The sequence below is a fragment of the Piliocolobus tephrosceles genome, chromosome 13 (genome assembly GCF_002776525.5).
Source record: "Piliocolobus tephrosceles isolate RC106 chromosome 13, ASM277652v3, whole genome shotgun sequence".
In the NCBI taxonomy this organism is placed as follows: domain Eukaryota; kingdom Metazoa; phylum Chordata; class Mammalia; order Primates; family Cercopithecidae; genus Piliocolobus; species Piliocolobus tephrosceles.
The window spans coordinates 108,414,233-108,435,442 of NC_045446.1; the positions used below are offsets into that span (position 1 = coordinate 108,414,233).

At 42.8% G+C, this 21,210-nt stretch overlaps 1 protein-coding gene across 4 annotated transcripts in view; it reads right to left on the bottom strand.

Moving 5' to 3' along the window:
• Positions 1-9,517: 9,517 nt before the first annotated feature.
• DDX6 (DEAD-box helicase 6) overlaps positions 9,518-21,210 on the bottom strand; it is a 44,306-nt gene continuing 32,613 nt past the window's right edge. For all 4 annotated transcript variants that reach the window (XM_023208402.3, XM_023208399.3, XM_023208400.2 and 1 more), the window contains exons 10-14: positions 20,213-20,329; positions 19,294-19,357; positions 17,204-17,305; positions 16,500-16,682; positions 9,518-13,872 (exon numbers count right to left, since the gene is read on the bottom strand). In XM_023208402.3, the coding sequence (XP_023064170.1) occupies positions 16,507-16,682; positions 17,204-17,305; positions 19,294-19,357; positions 20,213-20,329 (459 nt within the window). In that variant the 3' untranslated portion in view covers positions 9,518-13,872; positions 16,500-16,506. The remainder of the gene's footprint in view (positions 13,873-16,499; positions 16,683-17,203; positions 17,306-19,293; positions 19,358-20,212; positions 20,330-21,210) is intronic.

Consider the following 21,210-nt stretch of genomic DNA (forward strand, 5'->3'; position numbering starts at 1 on the left):
GGGGCAGAATACCGTGAGAGCTTGTCTCTTTATAGTCTCTGTGAATTCACAGCCAAATGTCTGGCAGTAGGTCTGGCGTTGCAAAAAGGGGCAAGAGCTGGACACAAAGCAAATATGAGGACATGGAGCAGGGAAAAGAGCAAGGAGAAACCAGAACCTTCTGCCACATCTACATCTGTCGCTCATCACCACTAACGATGATGAGCTTCAGATTGTGGTGCCTGCTGCTTCACTTCGTAGGGGAGACAAAATCTTCTTTTTCCTTTACCTGTTTTAGGTTCATTGGCTAGGGCGTAGCAAATTAGACTGACAAAAACAGATTAACAAGAGAAAAACAGTTTGTCAATGCATGCAGCGCACGTCACAAGGCAGAAAACTCAGTGGCGAACAACCCAAAGGGATGGTTAGAACTTGGACTTGTATCACATCTTAGCAAAGAACAATACATTTATAGATAAGAGTTAAGACAAAGAAAAAGGGCTTTAGGCTTGAACGGGCAGAAAACTGTGGGAAGATAAATGTATGGGGGAAACTAATGGAAGATAAGGATTATTTATACAGCTCCAACTCCACTGACTTTCCCTCTTCATGATTATGAAACTTCCCTAGGCGAGGGAATTTCCCGGAAGTTTCTGCTTTAAGTTGAAGAGGGAAGCTCCACGGGAAGCCTTTTTTGTCCTGCCCCTGTTGATTCCCATTTGCCTCCAGCTTAAGAAAATCCTTTTTTTTTTCTTTTTTGAGACAGAGTCTCACTCTGTCACCCAGGCTGAAGTGCAGTGGTGTAATCTTGGCTGACTGCAACCTCCACCTTCCAGGTTCAAGCAATTCTCCTGCCTCAGCCTCCCAAATAGCTGGGACTGCAGGTGCACGCCACTACACCTGCCTAATTTTTGTATTTTTAGTAGAGATGGGGTTTTGTCATGTTGGCCAGGCTGGTCTCAAACTCCTGACCTCAAGTGATGCACCTGCCTTGGCCTCCCAAAGTGCTGGGATTTCAGGTGTGAGCCACTGTGCCTGGCCGTGGTTAAACTTTGCTAATACATCTTATCTTAGGTAGTAGGAGAATTGGAGGGGAGGAAAAGGAAAGAATTGGTTCATATATACTTACAAGATTTATAATAAAATAAGGAAGAAATACACATAAGTATAATAATCCTCCTTTCTGCAAGTGGTCATGTGGTCGTAAATGGTATTTATAACTGCCTTCTTCCACCACCCATTCTGCATTTCCTTTGCTTTCTGCAAATATCTTGGCTAGTCCTGATTCCTTGCCTGGTGATAAGATCCGAAACTTCATTCCTGAAGGATCTGTTAGTAGTACAGCCTACCTAGTTGTTGTCATTTTCCATCAACATTTATCACATTTATGGTAGCTCTGAGGGATGGACTGCATTCCAGATATATTCTTCCTTATTTTCTTTATGTGGTCATGACACAATTTCACCTTCCAAATCAGCATCAATCATCACAACAGTGCTTTGCTTGTTGGTTCATGAGCATCAAAAGCCCAAAATAGGCACATGGCTGTCTCAATTTTCTTTCTTTTTTTTTTTGAGACGGAGTCTCGCTCTGTCGCCCGGGCTGGAGTGCAGTGGCCGGATCTCAGCTCACTGCAAGCTCCGCCTCCCGGGTTCACGCCATTCTCCTGCCTCAGCCTCCCGAGTAGCTGGGACTACAGGCGCCTGCCACCTCGCCCGGCTAGCTTTTTGTATTTTTTTAGTAGAGATGGGGTTTCACCGTGTTGGTCTCGAACTCCTGACCTCGTGATCCACCCGTCTCGGCCTCCCAAAGTGCTGGGATTACAGGCTTGAGCCACCGCGCCCGGCCTCAATTTTCAATGTAGTGGAACCACTGTTGAGTTCCCTGACAAATGTATTCCTCCTTTATGAGCTCAGACCTCTGGACCAGCAGAACCCAAAGTTGCCCTATAACCTGATGGGCCAAGCAACATCCAGTTCATGATGGGCAGCTCCAGTTATATGGTAACTTGCTAACTCTCAGTCAAGAGTCCAGGCTCTAATAAGGCCTGATAGCCAACCAGAAGCTGCTTCTCAAAAGGCTGGGTGCAGTGGCCCATGCCTGTAATCCCAGCACTTTGGGAGGCTGAGACAGGAGGATCGCTTGAGCCCAGGAGTTCAAGACCAACCTGAACAACATAGCAAGCCCCCATCACTATACTAAAGAATAATTATATATTTAAAAGGGGGGGAAAAAAAGGAGAATGTTACCTGTAGAAGGTGGCATAGCTTTTCTTTAAATTCCTAAAGGTCTGTGCTACCATGCATCTAAAAAAGCCTTTCAAAGGCTCCATATAAGCATTTCTATCATCCATAGACACTTCGGCCAGACCATAAGACACAAGTGGCAGAGCCCCCTGTAATGCAACCTGGACCTGTTTCAGAGCCTTCTCTTGTTCTGGGCCACCCTTAAAAATGGCAGCAATTCAGATTTCTCAACAGATAGGTTGAAGTACCACAGCCAAATAAAGTACATATTGCCTCCCTAATCCAAAGGGGCCTACTAAGCATTGTGCCTCTTTCTGAGTGGCAGGAGGGGCCAATGCAGCAATTTGTCCTTTACCTAGAAAAGAATTATTGCAACATGGCCCAGCCCATTGGATCCCCAGAGATTTCACTGAGGAGGCAGGTCCATGATTTTTTGTTGGATTTATTTTCTATCCTCTGGCAGGCTTGAGTTTCACGAAAGTATCCAGGGTAGATGCTACGTCCTGCTCACCACGTCCATGATATTGTGGATCAGCATGATACCCCATAGAATTTAGAGGTGATGAAGGTGTCTGCATACTACGTAGAGGGATAATAGAGCCCCGCCACAGGACAACGAAGTTGTATTGCTGGTCCTGCTAGCTGAAGGACAATGGCTTTTGGCAGTGTTTACTATCAGGTCTGAAAAAAAAAAAAAAAAAAGCATGTTCACTACATCGATAGCTACATACCAGGTGGCGGGGGCGTTGATTTGCTTCAGTAAGAAGACAGACAAAACACAGTATCTGGGACAGCAGATTGCATTGAAGTCACCACATGATTAAGTTTACAATAATCCACTGTCATTCTCGATGATCCCTTTATCTTCTGAACAAACAAAATATGTGTGTTGAATGGAGCAATGGTAGGAACCACCTTCCGGCACTTTCTAAGTCTTTGTTGATGGTATGAAGCGCTTCAGTCTTTTCAGGAACGCAGTATTGTTTTTGGTTTACTACTTTGATAGAGGCAGTTCTGCTGTCTTCCATTTAACCTTTTCTATCATAGTATTCCTTATTTCATGGTTCAGGGAACTAAATTGGGGATTCTGTTAGTTGCTGAGGCTGTCAATTCCCACTATGCTGTGTGGACTTGGGTTCAGGGACCCACTAGGCCAACCGTGAGATGGACCCAAGCCAAAACTCCATGGATTACTTGACCAGCATAGTCTTTACTCTGAGTCGTATTATTTTCAGTCTACAGTAGTCCTCAAACGTCTATTTATTTCCTCTTCCCTTGTCACCCTGGTAAATAGTCACAAGCCCTTTTGAGAAAGGCTAGAAAGCTGGGCCTGGTGGCTCACGCCTGTAATCCCAGCACTTTGAAAGGCCGAGGAGGGCGAACCACGAGGTCTGGAGTTCGAGATCATCCTGGCCAAAGTGGTGAAATCCCGTCTCTACTGAAAATACAAAAAATGAGCCGGGCGTGGTGGCGGGCGCCTGTGGTTCCAGCTACTTGGGAGGCTGAGGCAGGAGAATCCCTTGAACCCGGGAGGCGGAGATTGCAGTGAGCCCAGATCGCACCACTGCACTCCAGCCTGGCGACAGAGCAAGACTCTGTCAAAAAAAAAAAAAAAAAAAAAAAAGCGAAAAGGGGGACCCAGATTCAGATTCCCTTTTATTCAAGGAGCTCTGTGTCAAGGAACTGGCTCAAGCCTTATTGAGGGGAGTTCAACAGACTAGCTCAAGTCAGAATTCTGTTCACCAGATCTAGAGCTTTTCTGTTTATACAAATCAAGTAAAACTTTCAAAGGCTGCCATCTATTTCAGTTCTAGGGACACTGGACTCAATTAGCTAACACCAAAAATATCTACAGAGAAGGACCTTTCACCAAAACTCCCAAGGAGGCCTTCTCTTTCTCTTGGAATGTTAATTGAATGTTCTTTTTTTTTAAGACAGAGTCTTGCTCTTGTTGCCCAGGCTAGAGTGCAATGTGCAATTTTGGCTTACTATCATCTCCTGGGTTCAGGCAATTCTCCTGCCTCAGCCTCCAGAGTAGCTGGGATTACAGGCACCCATCACCACGCCCAGCTAATTTTTGTCTTTTTAGTAGAGATGGGGGTTTCACCATGTTGGCCAGGTTGCTCTTGAACTCCTGACCTCAGGTGATCCACCTGCCTCGGCCTCCCAAAATGTTGGGATTACAGGCGTGAGCCACCACACCCAGCTGGCATGTCCCTAATTTTTATTTCTCTTATTCTTCTGTATGCACTCGAGGGCCTATTATTGCTATAATTGTCACAGGTTCCTTTCCTCATGCCTTGCCCTTTTTTTTTTTTTTTTTTTTTTTGAGGTGGAGTCTCGCTCTGTCGCCCAGGCTGGAGTGCAGTGGCTGGATCTCAGCTCACTCCAAGCTCCTCCTCCCAGGTTTAGGCCATTCTCCTGCCTCAGCCTCCCGAGTAGCTGGGACTACAAGCGCCCGCCACCTCGCCCGGCCAGTTTTTTGTATTTTTTAGTAGAGACAGGGTTTCACCGGGTTAGCCAGGATGGTCTCGATCTCCTGACCTCGTGATTCGCCCGTCTTGGCCTCCCAAATGCTGGGATTACAGGCCTGAGCCACCGCGCCCAGCCCATGCCTTGCCCTTTACCTCACTTCATCCCATGGTACCACCAGTAAAAATTTGACTTGTGACACCACGGCATGCCATGGATGACTCACATTCCACTCCCGGCCTCTCCTCCACCACCTCCCTTAAGAAGGTGATTGAGGCCGGGCGCGGTGGCTCAAGCCTGTAATCCCAGCACTTTGGGAGGCCGAGACGGGCGGATCACGAGGTCAGGAGATCGAGACCATCCTGGCTAACACGGTGAAACCCCGTCTCTACTAAAAATACAAAAAATTAGCCGGGCGAGGTGGTAGGTGCCTGTGGTCCCAGCTACTCGGGAGGCTGAGGCAGGAGAATGGCGTGAACCCGGGAGGCGGAGGTTGCAGTGAGCTGAGATCCAGCCACTGCACTCCAGCCTGGGCGACAGAGCAAGACTCCGTCTCAAAAAAAAAAAAAAAAGAAGGTGATTGAGCTCTTCAGGTATGACCAACCCAATCCCAGAATCTAATTTTAAGAGTCTGTTTCCCGGGGCCACTTCTGGTACCAATTACTCTATCAGTCTGGATCCCAAAAAGGAACAGATGGTGCACTCCTAATAGCATAATTTGAAGAGGACTTACGTAGCATAACTTAACAAAGGAAGGAAACAGTTACCAGAAAATGAGGACAGAGCCATGTAGATTCAGATTCAGTAAGAGACCTCAGGTTGAGGGACAAAGCAGCTAGAAACAATCTTGCAGGGAGGGAATTAGAGGCAGACAAACTCTAACTAGGGAATCAGAGGACCTTACTGTCTTCCCTATCACTGATTTCCTTGGGGGGATCCCTGGTGAGCAAACCCAAAGGGAAGCCACGGACCAGAGGGAATGTTAGTGTGGTTCATGCAGGCCAATCTGTGGAGACAGTGAGCTTAGAGAACAGACCTGAAGATGTAGGCACCTGCTACACTCTCTATTCCATAATTAGATTAATGAGATAATGGAAAGGCAACCGGGGATCTAAGAATAAATACTTTCCCACAGAGTCTACAAAGAAATCTGACCTTAGACCAGACTGTACAGTACTGTTAAGTGATTTTCATATCCGTTCTCTTTGCTCCTCTGATTGAAGGCATGTCCCCCCACATTCCTTTATAGACAGGGTAGTGCATTGAAAGAACTGAATATGGAGACAGATTACCTGATTTGACTTTTTTTTTTTTTGAGACGGAGTCTTGCTCTGTTGCCCGGGCTGGAGTGCAGTGGCCGGATCTCAGCTCACTGCAAGCTCCGCCTCCCGGGTTTACGCCATTCTCCTGCCTCAGCCTCCCGAGTAGCTGGGACTATAGGCGCCCGCCACCTCGCCCGGCTAGTTTTTTTGTATTTTTAGTAGAGACGGGGTTTCACCATGTTAGCCAGGATGGTCTCGATCTCCTGACCTCGTGATCTGCCCGTCTCGGCCTCCCAAAGTGCTGGGATTACAGGCTTGAGCCACCGCACCCGGCCGACTTTTTTTTTTTGAGACATAGTCTCACTCTGCCCAGGCTTGAGTGCACTGGCACGATCTTGGCTCAGTACAACCTCCGCCTCCTGGGTTCAAATGATTCTCCTGCCTCAGCCTCCTGAACAGCTGAAATTACAGGTGCATACCACCACACCTGGCTAATTTTTTCTTTTTTTTTTGAGATGGAGTCTCGCTCTGTCACTTAGGCTGGAGTGCAGTGGTGCAATCTCGGCTCACTCGCCTCTCGGGTTCAAGCAATTCTCTGCCTCAGTCTCCCCAGTAGCTGGGATTACAGGTGCCCACCACCATGCCCGGCTTATTTTTATTTTTTATTTTTTGAGACAGTCTCATCCTGTTGCCCAGGCTCGAGTGCAGTGGCGCGATCTCGGCTCACCACAACCTCCACCTCTCGGGTTCGAGTCATTCTCCTTCCTCAGCCTCCTGAGCAGCTGGGACTACAGGCATGTGCCACCATGCCCGGCTAATTTTCGTATTTTTAGTAGAGATGGGGTTTCACTATGTTGGCCAGGTTGATCTCGAACTCCTGACCTCGTGATCTGCCTGCCTTGGCTTTCCAAAGTGCTGGGATTATAGGTGTGAGCCACTGCATCCGGCCAATATTTGCATTTTTTTTTTTTTTTTTTTTGAGGCGGAGTCTTGCTCTGTCGCCTGGGCTGGAGTACTGTGGCCAGATCTCAGCTCACTGCAAGCTCTGCCTCCCGGGTTCACGCCATTCTCCTGCCTCAGCCTCCCTAGTAGCTAGGAGCCCGCCACCTCGCCCGGCTAGTTTTTTGTATTTTTTGGTAGAGATGGGGTTTCACCGTGTTAGCCAGGATGGTCTCGATCTCCTGACCTCGTGATCCGCCCGTCTCGGCCTCCCAAAGTGCTGGGATTACAGGCTTGAGCCACCGCGCCCGGCCAATTTTTTGCATTTTTGTAGAGACAGGGTGTCACCATGTTGGCCAGGCTGGTCTCAAACCCTTGACCTCAAGTAATACCCCACCTTGGCCTCCCAAAATGTTGGGATTACAGGTGTGAGCCACTGCGACTGGTCAGTGTACTTTTCCAATGTACAATCTGTAAATCTTTGAAGTCTCCTTAACGACTTTTTTTTTTTTTTTTTTTTTTTGAGACAGGAGAGAGCGAGAGAGAGAGAGACAGAGAGACACATACAGGGTCTCACTACGTTGCCCAAACTGGATCTGAACTCCAGGGACTCAAGTGATCCCCCAGACTTAACGTCCCGAGTAGCTGGGACTACAGGTGTGTGCCACTTGCCCAGCTTTCTCCTTAACTTCTGAATTTACTTGAACTAAATTATAATTCCCATTATTCTAAGTTACTACTTATTCTATATCCTCCACAGCTCACTTAATTGATAAGAAAGTTTTAACAACTGCTCATCAATCTCCATAACAGCATATTCAGCTTTCTGCCAAACCCAACCAGGTCACAGATTCTTTTCCTTCTAGAAATTTTGGTTTAATGTTCTACTTTTAGGTCTATGATCCATTTCTTTTTCTTGATATAGGGTCTTGCTGTGTCGCCCAGGCTGGAGTGTAGTGGTGCAATCTTGGCTCGCTGCAACTGCCCTCTCCCGGGTTCAAGCGGTTCTTGTGCCTTAGCCTCCTAAGTACCTGGGACTACAGGCGCTCACCACCATGCCCAGCTAATTTTTATATTTTCAGTAGAGATGGGGTTTTGCAATGTTCGGCAGGTTGGTCTTGAACTCCTGGTCTCAAGTGATCTGCTCGCCTTGGCCTCCCAAAGTATTGGGATTACAGGCGTGAGCCACCGTGCCTGGTCGTATGATCCATTTTGGGTTTTTATAGAAGGCACAAGGAATGGAGGAAAGATTTTTGTTTTTGCAACATATTCGGTATCACTTATTGAAGACTATCTTTTCTTCATTGAATGGCCTTGCACTGTCAAAAATCAATTATATTTGTGCAGGTATATTTTTGGGCTATTCTGTTCGCACATGTCTATCCTTTTGCCAACAGTATGTTACTGCATCTATATTGAGTCCAAATCAGGTAGCGACTCCTCCAATTTCTTCCTATTACAAAATTGTTTTGGCACAATTTGCCTTACCACATAAATTTTACTAGAGAGAAGGTCTCACTATGTTGCCCGGGCTGGCCTGGAACCCCTGGGCTCCAGTGATCCTCCCATCTTATCCTCCTGAGTAGCTGGGACTATAGGTGAACGCCACCACACCCGGCATTCCACATATATTTTATAGAAGCAGCTTATGGGTATTTACAAAAAAGCCTATTGGGATTGACTAGAAATGCATTGACCCTCTAGACCAAATTGGTGAAACTCAGATTCATTCTTCCAGTCCATGGCATCTCCATTTATCTAGATCTTATTTTTTCTGTCAAGTTTATTTTGCAGCATCAGCATATACGTATTGCACATAGTTGTTTGTCCCTTGGTATCCATGGGGGTTGGTTCCAGGATTCCACCCTCCCTTGCAAATACGCAAACCCTCGATGCTCAAGTCCCTAAAGTGATGTAGTGTTTGCATATAATCTCTGGACATCATCTTGTATACTTCGTCATCTCCAGATTAGTCCTATCTAGTACAGTAAGTGCTATGTAGATAGTTGTTACACTGTAGTTTAGGGAACTAAGACAAATCTGTACATACTCAGTACAGACCCAACCATTGTAAGCCTAACACTTTTGGTCTGCAGTTGACTGAATGCACAGATGTGAAAACCCAGATACATGGGACTGACTCTATTTTCTCAGTTATACTTAAGCATTTCTCTGGGTAGAGGGGTAGTGAGTGGTGTGCTCAGTTTCAAGTGTCTGCTTTTCCCAACTTAGATCTTCTATTTCATCAGTGGTTTGTAGTTCCCAGTGTGAATTCTGTTCATACTGTTAGATGTACTATTGGGGTATGTTCAGTTTTGGGGGTATGTTCAGTTTTACATCTGAGAAGAACTGTAGGTGGTGATAATTACTGATATATTTGGACATATTATGGACATCTCCCCTCTTCCCAACTGATTATCTTGGTTCTCCATTTAGGGTGTGAAATCTGACAGCATGGTAGAACAGTATCTAGAACAGATGAAGGGGCTCTGAATTAACCTGGGCTTCACAGCAATGATGTGTTGAGAAATGTCTTACTGCTTCACAGTATGAATTACATGAGCAAAACGCTCAGATTCCTATGCGCACAGATGCTACTAAGGACATACCACACACACATTTGGAGTTCCAGTGGGTTTTTATTGAGATAAATTAACAAAAACCAAGATTTTACCATATTTTTTGAACCTTATAAACTCAGCAGACTCTGGTCCATATACGTGTACATACAACATAACACATCCCAACAAAAACAGAGCCCCACTGGAACATCTGCCAATTAAGAGAAAGCCAATTTTCCCTTCCCCCGATGTTTCAGAAATTTTGAGTTCCCACTGTTCACTTCTCAGTGGAACTGGTCCCTTGTGGCTAGGGACATTGGAATTCTCTACCATTTTTACTGAACAAAAAATAATTTTTTTCCTTTGTTTCAAAAAAGGGAACAGTGACTTTGTTTTCTCCAGGCACCCCTTTCCCCAAAACCAATGGTTAAAACACAGCAGCCTGTATCTTAATAACCCAGCCCTACCCCCTCCCTTGCCCAGCATTGTCTACTGGAGAATTTAAATACACTTCTGTTGGAATCTGTCAGCTGTGGAGGGGCAGAGTCCAGGTGCCAGGCTAGCTCCCTCTGACCTCATGAACTGTGACAACCTTTGGACACTTAACTCTTTACTCCAAAGATGAGTTTTTAGATCAGAAAGGAGAGTAGATTTTCTTTGGGAGTTTTAAAAAACTATCTTTAGAGATATAATGTACAACTACTATCTCACAGAAGTCCACTCAAGTTCACCAAAAAGATGACTTACTTCAGCTCTCATGAAGCCAATAATTTTGATAAAGGTATTTGGCAAGAAAATGATTCCACAATAACAAATTTAAAGATACCAAGAACGTGGAAAAAATAGCAAATTAAAATAACATGGCTTAATTCCCAGGAACTTAATTTCATTTTTTGTTACTCATCTAGAAGGTCAGGAGTGTGGCTAAAGGCAATTTCTGATGAGGTTATGAGCTTCCAAAGTGTTTCTAAATCCTTAGTGCAGACACCCTCCCTTTTGGGGCAAAGTACCCCCCCCCCCCCCCCCCTAAAAAAAAAAAAAAAAAAAAACAAGAAACAAAAATTAAAAAATTAAACGTCATCAGAATGAGATGTTTTGATTTCCAACAATTTACACTCAAGGCTTTGTGCTGAGTTGTCGTTTGAACCAAGCATGATGGTATCAAGCACAAAGCACGTGGCAAAGGAAAGATGCTCCCATCTCATTCTGAAAACAAATACTGATAACCAAGCCCACCCTCCAACCCTTTGGGGCCAACCCATTTTATGCTGCTGGGACCAACTTGAAACAATTTAGAAGTATATTTAGGTTTCCCTCTCCCTTACTTCTGTGAAAGATCATTTTAGAATAAATGTATTCCATTCCTATGGGAAAGGCAAAACAGTATTTATCCCCATCAGAATATATGGGGAAAGAAAAAACATAGGCCTAGAGGTGGCAAGGTGTGTAACAGTCCATAGCCCATTACACAACTATACAACCAAAGGCTAAACCATGAGTTCGATGTAGTTTTAACATTAAAAATAGGGGGTAGTTCTCATCCAAATGAGCCACTGGAAAATATTGTTACTTTAAAAAAATACATATCCAATATTGGAAAGAATGTGAAAACAACTTCCAACAGTAACAATGCTCCTTATTATGAGGGCCCAAAAAAGAAAACAAACAAAAATAAAAAAAAAAAGACCAGGCTTTGACCTAGTCCTTAGAGCATCTTTCCATTGAACAATTCCTATTCACGAGTCAAGCACCAAAACTGGACAGCTGCCTCTACAAGACCTTGTCCAGTAATGGTGTCCCAGATAGTTTAAGTGCCACTCCTCATTAGAGGCTATACTTCAGTAATACTTTCAATTTTAAGTCTGTGCTTTAAGAGGGACCCACAGGCATGTGGCACCAGGCAGTCTCAAGGTGGCAAAGGAGACTGCACTTTTTGTTTAGTCACCCACATGTTCTCTAGCGAGATACAGAATTGCATTTATACTCTTTTCTTCTATATGAATGATCCCTCTTATCTCGCAAGAGGTGGGGTAGAAAGAGAGCTGCATCGGTACGAGGGCAAACTTTTTTGGTCAAAAGTTGACACCTTTTAAATTCCCTCTCCCACCCCTCCCTGGAAAAAAAGTTACTTCCTTAATTAGGTTTTCTATTTAGTAACCAACATTAACTGGACAGAACATATGAGGCTTGGGTTCCAAATAGATGAGCTTGCTCTTTTTTGGGTTTGTACCGTGCAGCTCTTGCTACAGTTGTTAAGGAGTTAGGGCTATGTCCCATCAGGAGGCATCTGTAGGATTTTCATCTCCAAAGAATTGTGGGTGAGTCACAAATCGTTTGCTCAGAAGTAGGCAGAGTCAAAAAAGCAACTTCAAGTAATTGATTTCTTTGTCCAAAAGAGTTAAAACATTAAAGTATATGCAGGACTTATTTTGTAATATTTTAGGGTTTTGAAAAACGATAAAATACGGAAATCAACTTTTTTAAATTTTGTTTTTTCCACCCTTTCCCGATGCCTCCTGATTGACCTAGTACACTGGGTTAAAAGGGAATTAAAAACATTAAAAAAAAAAAAAAAAAAAAACTTCACTGGTTTTGATTCATCTCACTCCTTTTGCCTGGAGATCAGGCCAAACATCAAGCATGTTGGGAGGGGCACAATTTAAAGCAACACTATTGACTGTAAAGCATTTGCCAGCAATTTACAGTGCAAAATGATAGATAACAATTCTTGTCACAACGCAAGAGAATGGCAAGCAGCTTTCTGTAGCATGAAAGTTAACAGCTCTCAGGTTGCCCATTCCTGCAAAAGTTTATGTATCGAAGTGGGCAGAGGGCAACACATTTACACACTACAGGAAATGATCCACAGAAAATTAAGCTCCAGAACTGCTAACGTTACCAAAGCTGGTACTGGCTAATATTCTGAAATGCAAATCTGTGCTTTATATATATACTGCTCAATGACACTGCCACTCAATAGAATTCCCACACTGCAAGGTAGATTAATCTTTGCCCCCCGTTGCAGAGCTTGAAATATTCCTCAAACTTTTAGAGAGGGGGAAGAAGCAAAATCAGAGCTTCTCAAAATAAATCTTGAATTATCAACGTTTTGAAGCTTCCTTGCTCTCTGGGAAACCTACTCCAAAGGTACTAGATGAGACAGTGTGGCAGCAAACAGTACATCCCAGATTTCTGGGCCCCTTTACTAACACAGGGTACCACAGAACTCTGCTCTCTACAGCAAGAGGCCAAAGTACTTTCTAGAGTTTAGTGTTGCGTAAAACTGAGCCCCTCTCATCTTTAGCTGCTCCCATAATCACTCTAATCCCCTTAATCCCAGCAACCTTCATCCAAAAAAAAATATATATATATGTATATATATATATATATATATATATGAACCCAGAAAAAAAACTTATTTACAAAGTTTATACAAGTATACACACCCAATTTTCTATGGGACACGCTTTGCCACAGAGGAAAGAGGGTCAAGGCTCTGACATGTCTACACATCAAGTGCCATACTGCTACTGGAGGCGTATGTAAACCAGTCTTTAGTGTCTGCTATACAGCACAAAGGCTTGTCATATGGCTCCTGCAATGATAGACTGCTCTTTCCTTTGGGAGCGATGATGTTTTATCTACTCAGCCCAGAAGAAACTTTTACTTGGGTTTTTTTTTTAAATACATGTATTTACAGTGCGGATGAACTGCAGTTGCATATCAACTCCTCCACAAAAAAAAAAAAAAAAAAAAAAAGGTGTTTAACATTACTAGTAAGTTTCAACTTCTAGCCCTGGGCTTGAGTACTGGGTAGAAAGGGAAGAGACTTCAACTTGAAACCAATAATGAAAAGACAACATTTTTTAAAAGAAAAAGAAAAAAAGGAAAGAAAGAGTTACTATTGTTGATTCCTCGGGCTGTGTCTAAAAGATGATATTCTGAATGGTCTCATAGCATAAGGCACTTCGCACAAATAAGTAATAAGCTCTTCAGGCTTAAAAAACGGATGAGTAATCAGGGAGAAGTTGAAATGCACTCGAGAGTCAGCTGTTGGAGAATTTTGAAATCATAGACAAGCTTGTGTGTTCATTAAGATTCTTCTCTTTTTAGGGTTTCTCCCCTTCTTTCTTTTCCTTCCTTGTCCCCTTTCCCCAGAAAACATTTTTTAAAAACCAGCAGTTAGTGCAACTAATGTTCAGTCAGCACACAGTGCAAACAAGTGGAACAAAAAAGGTATATTCCTTCTTTTCAGCCTTTTTCTCTTCACCAGTTAAAAAAAGAAAAAATGTCTGAGCTCTTTTAAGTCTTCGTAGTTCCAAAATAAAAGATGAAAAACCCACAAAGAGAAGAGCATTCCCCCCAAAACGATGTGTCACAGATCCAAACGAGCCTTTTGTAGTTTGTCAAAGCCTACAGAGAAAGGGAATATAAAATTAACATTTTGAAAGCAACACAAACTAGGATACACATAGGTTTTCACAATTCTCATCCCAAATGCTCTTTTCTAGTAGTTTCTACTGACCCTGTGCCTACTACAGAATCTATTGGTTATAGGATTAAATCATTTCTGGTAGGCAACTCTGAGACAGATTGGGGGCCTGAATGAATGTGAATGTTCTGACAGCAGGCAACCCTCACTCATAACAATTAAATCAGGGGGAAAAAATTACACCTTAAACAAACTGAATACTCTGCCCAAGTACTAGCAAACATTGGCTAGTTTTATGCTTGTCCAGGGGTTTGTGTTTGATGTTTAACTTAAAGAAAAAAGAGTAAAGAGCAATTCAAAAATTATTTAAGTAACAATTGATTGGGTGAGGTGGCTCCTGCCTGTAATCTCAGCACTCTGGGGAGGCTGAGGTGGGCAGATCACCTGAGGTCAGGAGTTTCAGAGCAGCCTGGTCGACATGGTGAAACCCTGTCTCTATTTAAAAAAGAAAGAAACAAAAATTTTAAGTAATATTAGGTTACTTAAATAGGTAAGATGTTCACCTATAATTTGGAAACTGTCCTTTGTCAAATCAGATTTTCTTTAGGAAATACTGTAACAACCTATCATGCTTAAAGCTGAGCCTTGTTTTGTGCATTTCTAACTAGAGCCCAATAGTCATCAAAAGATGATAGAGGCTAGGTGTGGTGGCTCACACCTATAACCCCAGCACTTTGGGAGGCCAAGGTGGGAGGATCACTTGAACCTAGGAGTTTGAGACCAGCCGGGGCAACACAGTGAGACCCCATCTTGATAAAAATAAAAAAAGATGGAGAATAGGTTGTCCAGGAAATCAAGGGTGGGTATTTTATTTATTTATGCATTTGACAGAGTTTCACCCTTATTGCCTAGGAAATCAGAGTGGGTTACTTATTTACTTATGAGGCAGAGTTTTGCTCTTACTGACCAGGCTGGAGTGCAATGGCCTGACTTTGGCTCACTGCAACCTCTGCCTCCCAAGTTCAAGAGACTTTGGCTCACTGCAACCTCTGCCTCCCAAGTTCAAGAGATTCTCCTCCCTCAGCCTCCTGAGTAGCTGGGATTACAGGTGCCCACCACCATGCCTGGCTAATTTTATGTATCTTTAGTGGACACAGGGTTTCACCAGGTTGGCCAGGCTGATCTTGAAGTCCTGACCTCAGGTAACCCACCCACCTCAGCCTCCCAAAGTGCTGGGATTACAGGTGTGAGCTACTGAGCCCAGCCTGAGTGGCTTTTTTTTTTTTTTTTTTTTTTTTTGAGATGGAGTCTAGCTCTGTCACCCAGACTGAAGTGCAGTGGCGTGATCTTGACTCACTGTAACTTCCACCTCTTGGGTTCAAGTGATTCTCCTGCCTCAGCCTCCTGAGTAGCGGGGACTATAGGTGTGTGCCATCAAGCCTGGCTAATTTTTGTATTTTTAGTAGAGACAGGGTTTCACCATGTTGGCTAGGATGGTCTTGATCTCTTGACCTCGTGATCCACCCACCTCAGCCTCCCAAAGTACTGGGATTACAGGTGTGAGCCACTGCACCCGGCCCAGAGTGGGTATTTTAAAAAGACGGCCTCCTCATAATCTGATGAAACATTTGGTAATAAGGTTATTATAGATAGTTTTACCAGAGTTACTAACGTACTTCCTAGAAATTAAGAATAAATGCTAAAAACATTTTACATTTTCAGAAATGTAAATACTTTCATATTCAAAACTGCTGGCAGAGTGTGGGGACTCATGCCTGTAATCCCAGCACTTAGGAGGCCGAGGCGGGTAGATCACTTGAGGTCAAGAGTTCGAGACCAGTCTGGCCAGTATGGTGAAACTCCATCTCTACTAAAACGTACAAAAATTAGCTGGGCATTGTGGAGCATGCCTGTAATTCCAGCTACTTGGGAAGCTGAGGCACACCAGAATCGCTTGACCCCAGGAGGCAGAGGTTGCAGTGAGCCATGAGGGCAACAGAGCAAGACTGTCTCAAAAAACAAAAACAACAAACCGCCCCCCGCCACTGCTGAAAAAGGCCAGGCACAGTGGTTTGAGCCTATAATTCCAACACTTTGGGAGGCCAAGGCAGGAAGATTGCTGAAGTTCAGGAGTTCTAGACCAGCCTGGGCAACAAAGCAAGACCTTGTCTCTACCAAAAATTTAAAATACTAGCCAGGTGTGGTGGCATGTGCCCACAGTTCCAGCTACTCAGGAGCCCAGCAGAACTAGGCTGCAGTGAGCTATGATAGCACCACTGCACTCCAGCTTGGATGACAGCAAGACCCTGTCTCAAAAAGAAAAACAAACTGCTGAAAAAGATTCTTTTTTGCTTTCATTATTTGAGGTCTCTGAATTTCAGTACTGCTAACCTACCACATTACTCAGGAAGCTGCATTCAAGAACAACATTTACAGATTCTCTAACGAGACTACAACCTCCCACAAGACATATTCACTGTCATTCATGCTAGTTGGTATTTTTACCCTTTATTGCTATTATATATGGTGTGACATCAAATTTCCCCCAGGAAAGATTTTTATTTCCTGCATTTAAAGGTTCCTCTTAGCTATTCTGTCAGGGACGTACATGCTTGTTAAGGTTTCTCATCTTCTACAGGCTCGCTGTGGTATTCTGCCACATACAGGCTCTTATCAATGTTGCTTGGAATAGGTTTAATTTCTGTTCCCAGCTGCTCCTCAATACTTTTCAGGTTGAAGCGATCATCATATGTGATCAAGTTGATGGCTAAGCCAAGATGACCAAAGCGACCTAAAAAATAATTGTTTAAAAATTTTAATGAATAAAATATGAAAATCAATGCAAATTGTGCAAGTCAAGCAGTGGCAAAACCACACAGGATTGGTAAGTCTGTTCAGTGCCACTCTTAGTATGCAAAACAACTTCTTAATGGTCTTCAAACACAGGTTTCCCTACAACTTCAGGTTTTGCAGCCCAAAGTAGTACTTTATTTTACCTTTCTCAAATGACAAAATGGCTACTCATCTGTGTCAAAAATTGTCATAAAATATACACTAAACAGTCACAGACCATACCATCTAATGAGTGAAGTTCTCATTTGTTAATTTCATCTCAAATTAAGCAAAGTTATTTTAACTTTTCTTAATAAATGTTACAGAAGAATTAGAAATTAGTCTTAAATACCAAACAACTGAATTAGTGTTAATTCACTGTTCTCATAGCTACTGTACTCTTTCACAAGGAACAAAATGTAGTCATTACACGTCTCAAGAAAGCACTTCTACCAAGAATATCACGTCTTTTTTCCTCACCTGATCTTCCAATACGATGGAGATAGGTCTCGGCCAGCTTTGGGAAATCAAAGTTTATTACCACATTCACAGCTTGTATATCAATACCTCGGGTAAACAGATCTTAAAAAAAAAAAAAGATAATTTTCATTTTATCTTTCAATTTAGAAATGTCTCTCAGTACAATACTCTCTAACACACACAGCATAACCTAAGTTTATTAATTTAATTCAGTTATTCAAATGCATTTGCATATTACTGGCATTACCTTTCATAATCACATTATCATAAATAACTTTCTGCTCACAAGTTACTTTTTTCCAGTAATTGTAAGCAAGTTTTAAAAAATGTGTCTAAAAGAGGCTGGGTGCACTCAAGCCTGTAATCCCAGCACTTTGGGAGGCCGAGGTCAGTGGATCACCTGAGGTCAGGAATTCGAGACCAGCCTGACCAAAATGAAGAAACCCGTCTCTACTAAAAAAAAAAAAAAAAGTTAGCTGGGTGTGGTGGCGGGTGCCTGTAATCCCAGCTACTCAGGAGGCTCAGGCAGGAGAATCACTTGAACCTGGGAGGCGGAGGTTGTGGCGAGCCAAGATTGCACCATTGCACTCCAGTCTAGGCAACAAGAGTAAAATTCTGTCTCAAAAAAAATAAATAAAAAAAAATAGACTGATATTCAAAGTCCTCCAGGCAGGGCTTGGTGGCTCACACCTGTAATCCCAGCACTTTGGGGAGGCAGAGGTGGATGGATCACTTGAGGTTAGGAGTTGGAGATTAGCCTGGCCAACATGGTGAAACACTCCCTCTACTAAAAATACAAAATTTAGCTGGGCACGGTGGTGTGCGCCTGTAGTCTCAGCTCCTCGGGAGGCTGAGGCATGAGAATCACTTGAACCTGGGAGGCGGAAGCTGCAGCGAGCCGAGATCATGCCACTGGACTCCAGTTTGGGTAACAAGAGCGAAACTCCGTCTCAGCAACAAGAACAACAACAAAGTCCTCCATGCTATGCTTTGTCCTAATTTACTTCCCTAACACATCTGTTTTTCTTCTCTATCAAACTTCTCTTCTTTAGCCATCTGACCATCAGTCCCCTAAAACTTAATCCATGTGTTTGAAACTTATCTAGTCTAGAAAGCCAATTAAAATCCCATCTCTTCTCAAACCACCTCAGCCAATTATATTACTCTGATATGAACACTTGGGATTACTTACTATGTACATACTTTCCATTTGCAAGTCACCTTTACTGCCTTGTGGATCTAGTCCAGTGAATGATTTTGTAAACAGTTTTACTACAATATAGCCATGCCCATTTGTTTATGTATTGTCTAGGCTACTTCTGAGCTACAATAGCAAAACTCAGTATCTGTAATAAAGACCAATTAATGTGCAAAGTCTAAAAAATTTACTATCTGGCACTTCATAGGAAAAGTATGCGGGAGTTTCCTTAGACTCCTAATGTTTACCTTTTTATCTCTCCAATTAAACCACACTCCCCCAAAGGGGTGGTATTTTATATATGCCCTTCAGTATTGGTCCTTCAAGAACTTATCTGAAGAAATCTTGCAAGCAAGTAGTGATTTTTAAAAGCCCAACTGTTGGACGCGGTGGCTCACACCTGTAATCCCAGCACTTTGGGAGGCCGAGGCAGGCGGATCACCTGAGGTCAGGAGTTCAAGACCAGCCTGGCCAACATGGTGAAACCCCCGTCTCTACCAAAAATTAGCCAAAAATTAGCTGGGTGTGGCGGCGGGCGCCCACAATCCCAGCTACTTGGGAGGCTGAGGCAGGAGAATCACTTGAACCCAGGTGGTGAAAGTTTCAGTGAGCTGAGATTGTGCCACTGCACTACAGTCTGGGTGACACAAACTCCATCTCAAAAAAAAAAAAAAAAGAGGAGGTATGAGTGCCAGAATAAGTCTTCTGAAGATTCAGATATGGAACCCAATATCAGCAGCTAACAAGAGTTCATTTTCAACTTTGGAAATCCTAGAAGTAGTGGTAGGGTGTGCTGGACTATGTCACAGGTTGCACTGTGTAATATGAACAGAGAAAGCAAAAAAGAACTTGGGAGAAAAACACTGGGTAAAGGAAATACAAAAATACTTACCAGTGCAAACAAGATTGCGGCATAAGCCATTTCGGAAATCATGAAATACACGATTTCGATGTTCCTAGGAGAAAGCAATTTATTCCATTTGATTAGCACTCATATACAGCCCCAAATTTCCCATGATTATTTCTCCTAGTCGATCGGTTCTACCCAAAATCTGTTTATAAGTGATCCATGACATTAAGCTGCTTTCAAAACCAAATAAGTTATTGATCTCTTCATCTACAGAAACTGTTTACTTATGAAATTTCATAATGTAGTTAACAAAAAGTCATTTTGCTAGTTTTAAATTATTTTTTGCTAAATCAAATTCTGAAATGTAGACATTGCATCGTTCTCTAAAGGCAAACAGTAAAGAAAAAAGAAAAATCAGCCAGCTGAGGGGCCATATTTAAAAATCCAGAGCACTGCTGTCCAGCAGAAATTTCTGTAATAAAGGAAATGTTTGTGTCTGTACTTCCACTTCCAATACAGTATCCAGCAGCAACACGTGCCTAACTAAGCACTTGAAATGTGGCTGTGATTGAGAAACTGACTTTTTATTTTAATTTTAAGTGATTTAAATGGCCACATGTGGCTAGTGGTTACTGGATTAAACAGAGAATTAAACATGGGAATGAAGGGAAGAATACAATTTTACATTTGTTATGCCTGACAGCTTACAAAGTACTCATTTAAACTTAATTTTCTTAAACTCATTTATCTTAATTTTCCTAACTACCTTGTAAGTTATGAATATGTACTATTATCTCTATTTTATTGCTAGAAAATGAACCTTAGGGAGGTCAAAATGAAATGTCCTTTGGCTACTAACGAACAGTTTATTCTTAAACTTAGGACATTTAGAAGAACATTAAAACAAAATAAAATAAGAGATTTCTTGTTAAATTTGTGCAAGTTCTAGTTTTATACTCACCTGCCTCATTTTAGCATGAATATAGAAGCAAGAATAACCCAGTTGAGAAATCTTCTTGGCTAGTAATTCAACTCGCTGAGAGGAGTTACAGAAAATGATCGACTGGTTTATCTGAAGCTGAGCACAGAAAAAATAAGTATGAGAAAAATAAAAATCTTCATTTGGTTTGCCAAATCTTGAAAACACTAACCAGCAAACAAGAAACATTAACATGGTCTAAAACTTAGAATCTCACGATATGAGAGAGAGAGTAAATTCTAAGTACTTTAATAGATGGAATATAATAATATCTAAGATTTACTGTATTAGAGTATGTTTCTTAAGGGCCACATAACTGTCAACAAGAGTAATACAATTGATTATCTGATTCCAAGTAGTTATGTTTTATGTTTTTCCATTTAAGAATACCTTTGTGTGTGTGTGTGTGTGTGTGAGAGAGAGAGAGAGAAATGGAGTTTCACTCTTGTTGCCCAGGCTGGAGTACAATGGTACAATCTCAGCTCACTGCACCTCCACCTCCTGGGTTCAAGTGATTCTCCAGCCTCAGCCTCCTGAGGAGCTGGGATTACAGGCACCCACCACCACGCCTGGCTAATTTTTGTATTTTCAGTAGAGACAGGGTTTCAGCATGTTGGTCAGGCTGGTCTCGAACTCCTGACCTCAGGTGATCTGCCCACCTCGGCTTCCCAAAGTGCTAGGATTACAGGCGTGAGCCACCGTGCCCAGACAAGAATATCTTCTTTAATATACTCACAACCAATGCCACTAGCAATGGGCAGCACTTCAGCACCATGAGTAGGGACCAATTAAAACCATGAAATCAGCAACAAAAACTTGAAAAATATGGCACAGACAGTGAAAAGGACGCTTGTTCACAGTATGAGAGCTAAACAAGAGGACAGAGCATTGTCTTCTTCAACCTCAGCTGGGAATGTGCGTGTCAGGTGACTTAGACTCTCTGCCACACTGTACACATCCACAAATGACTGCTAAACTGC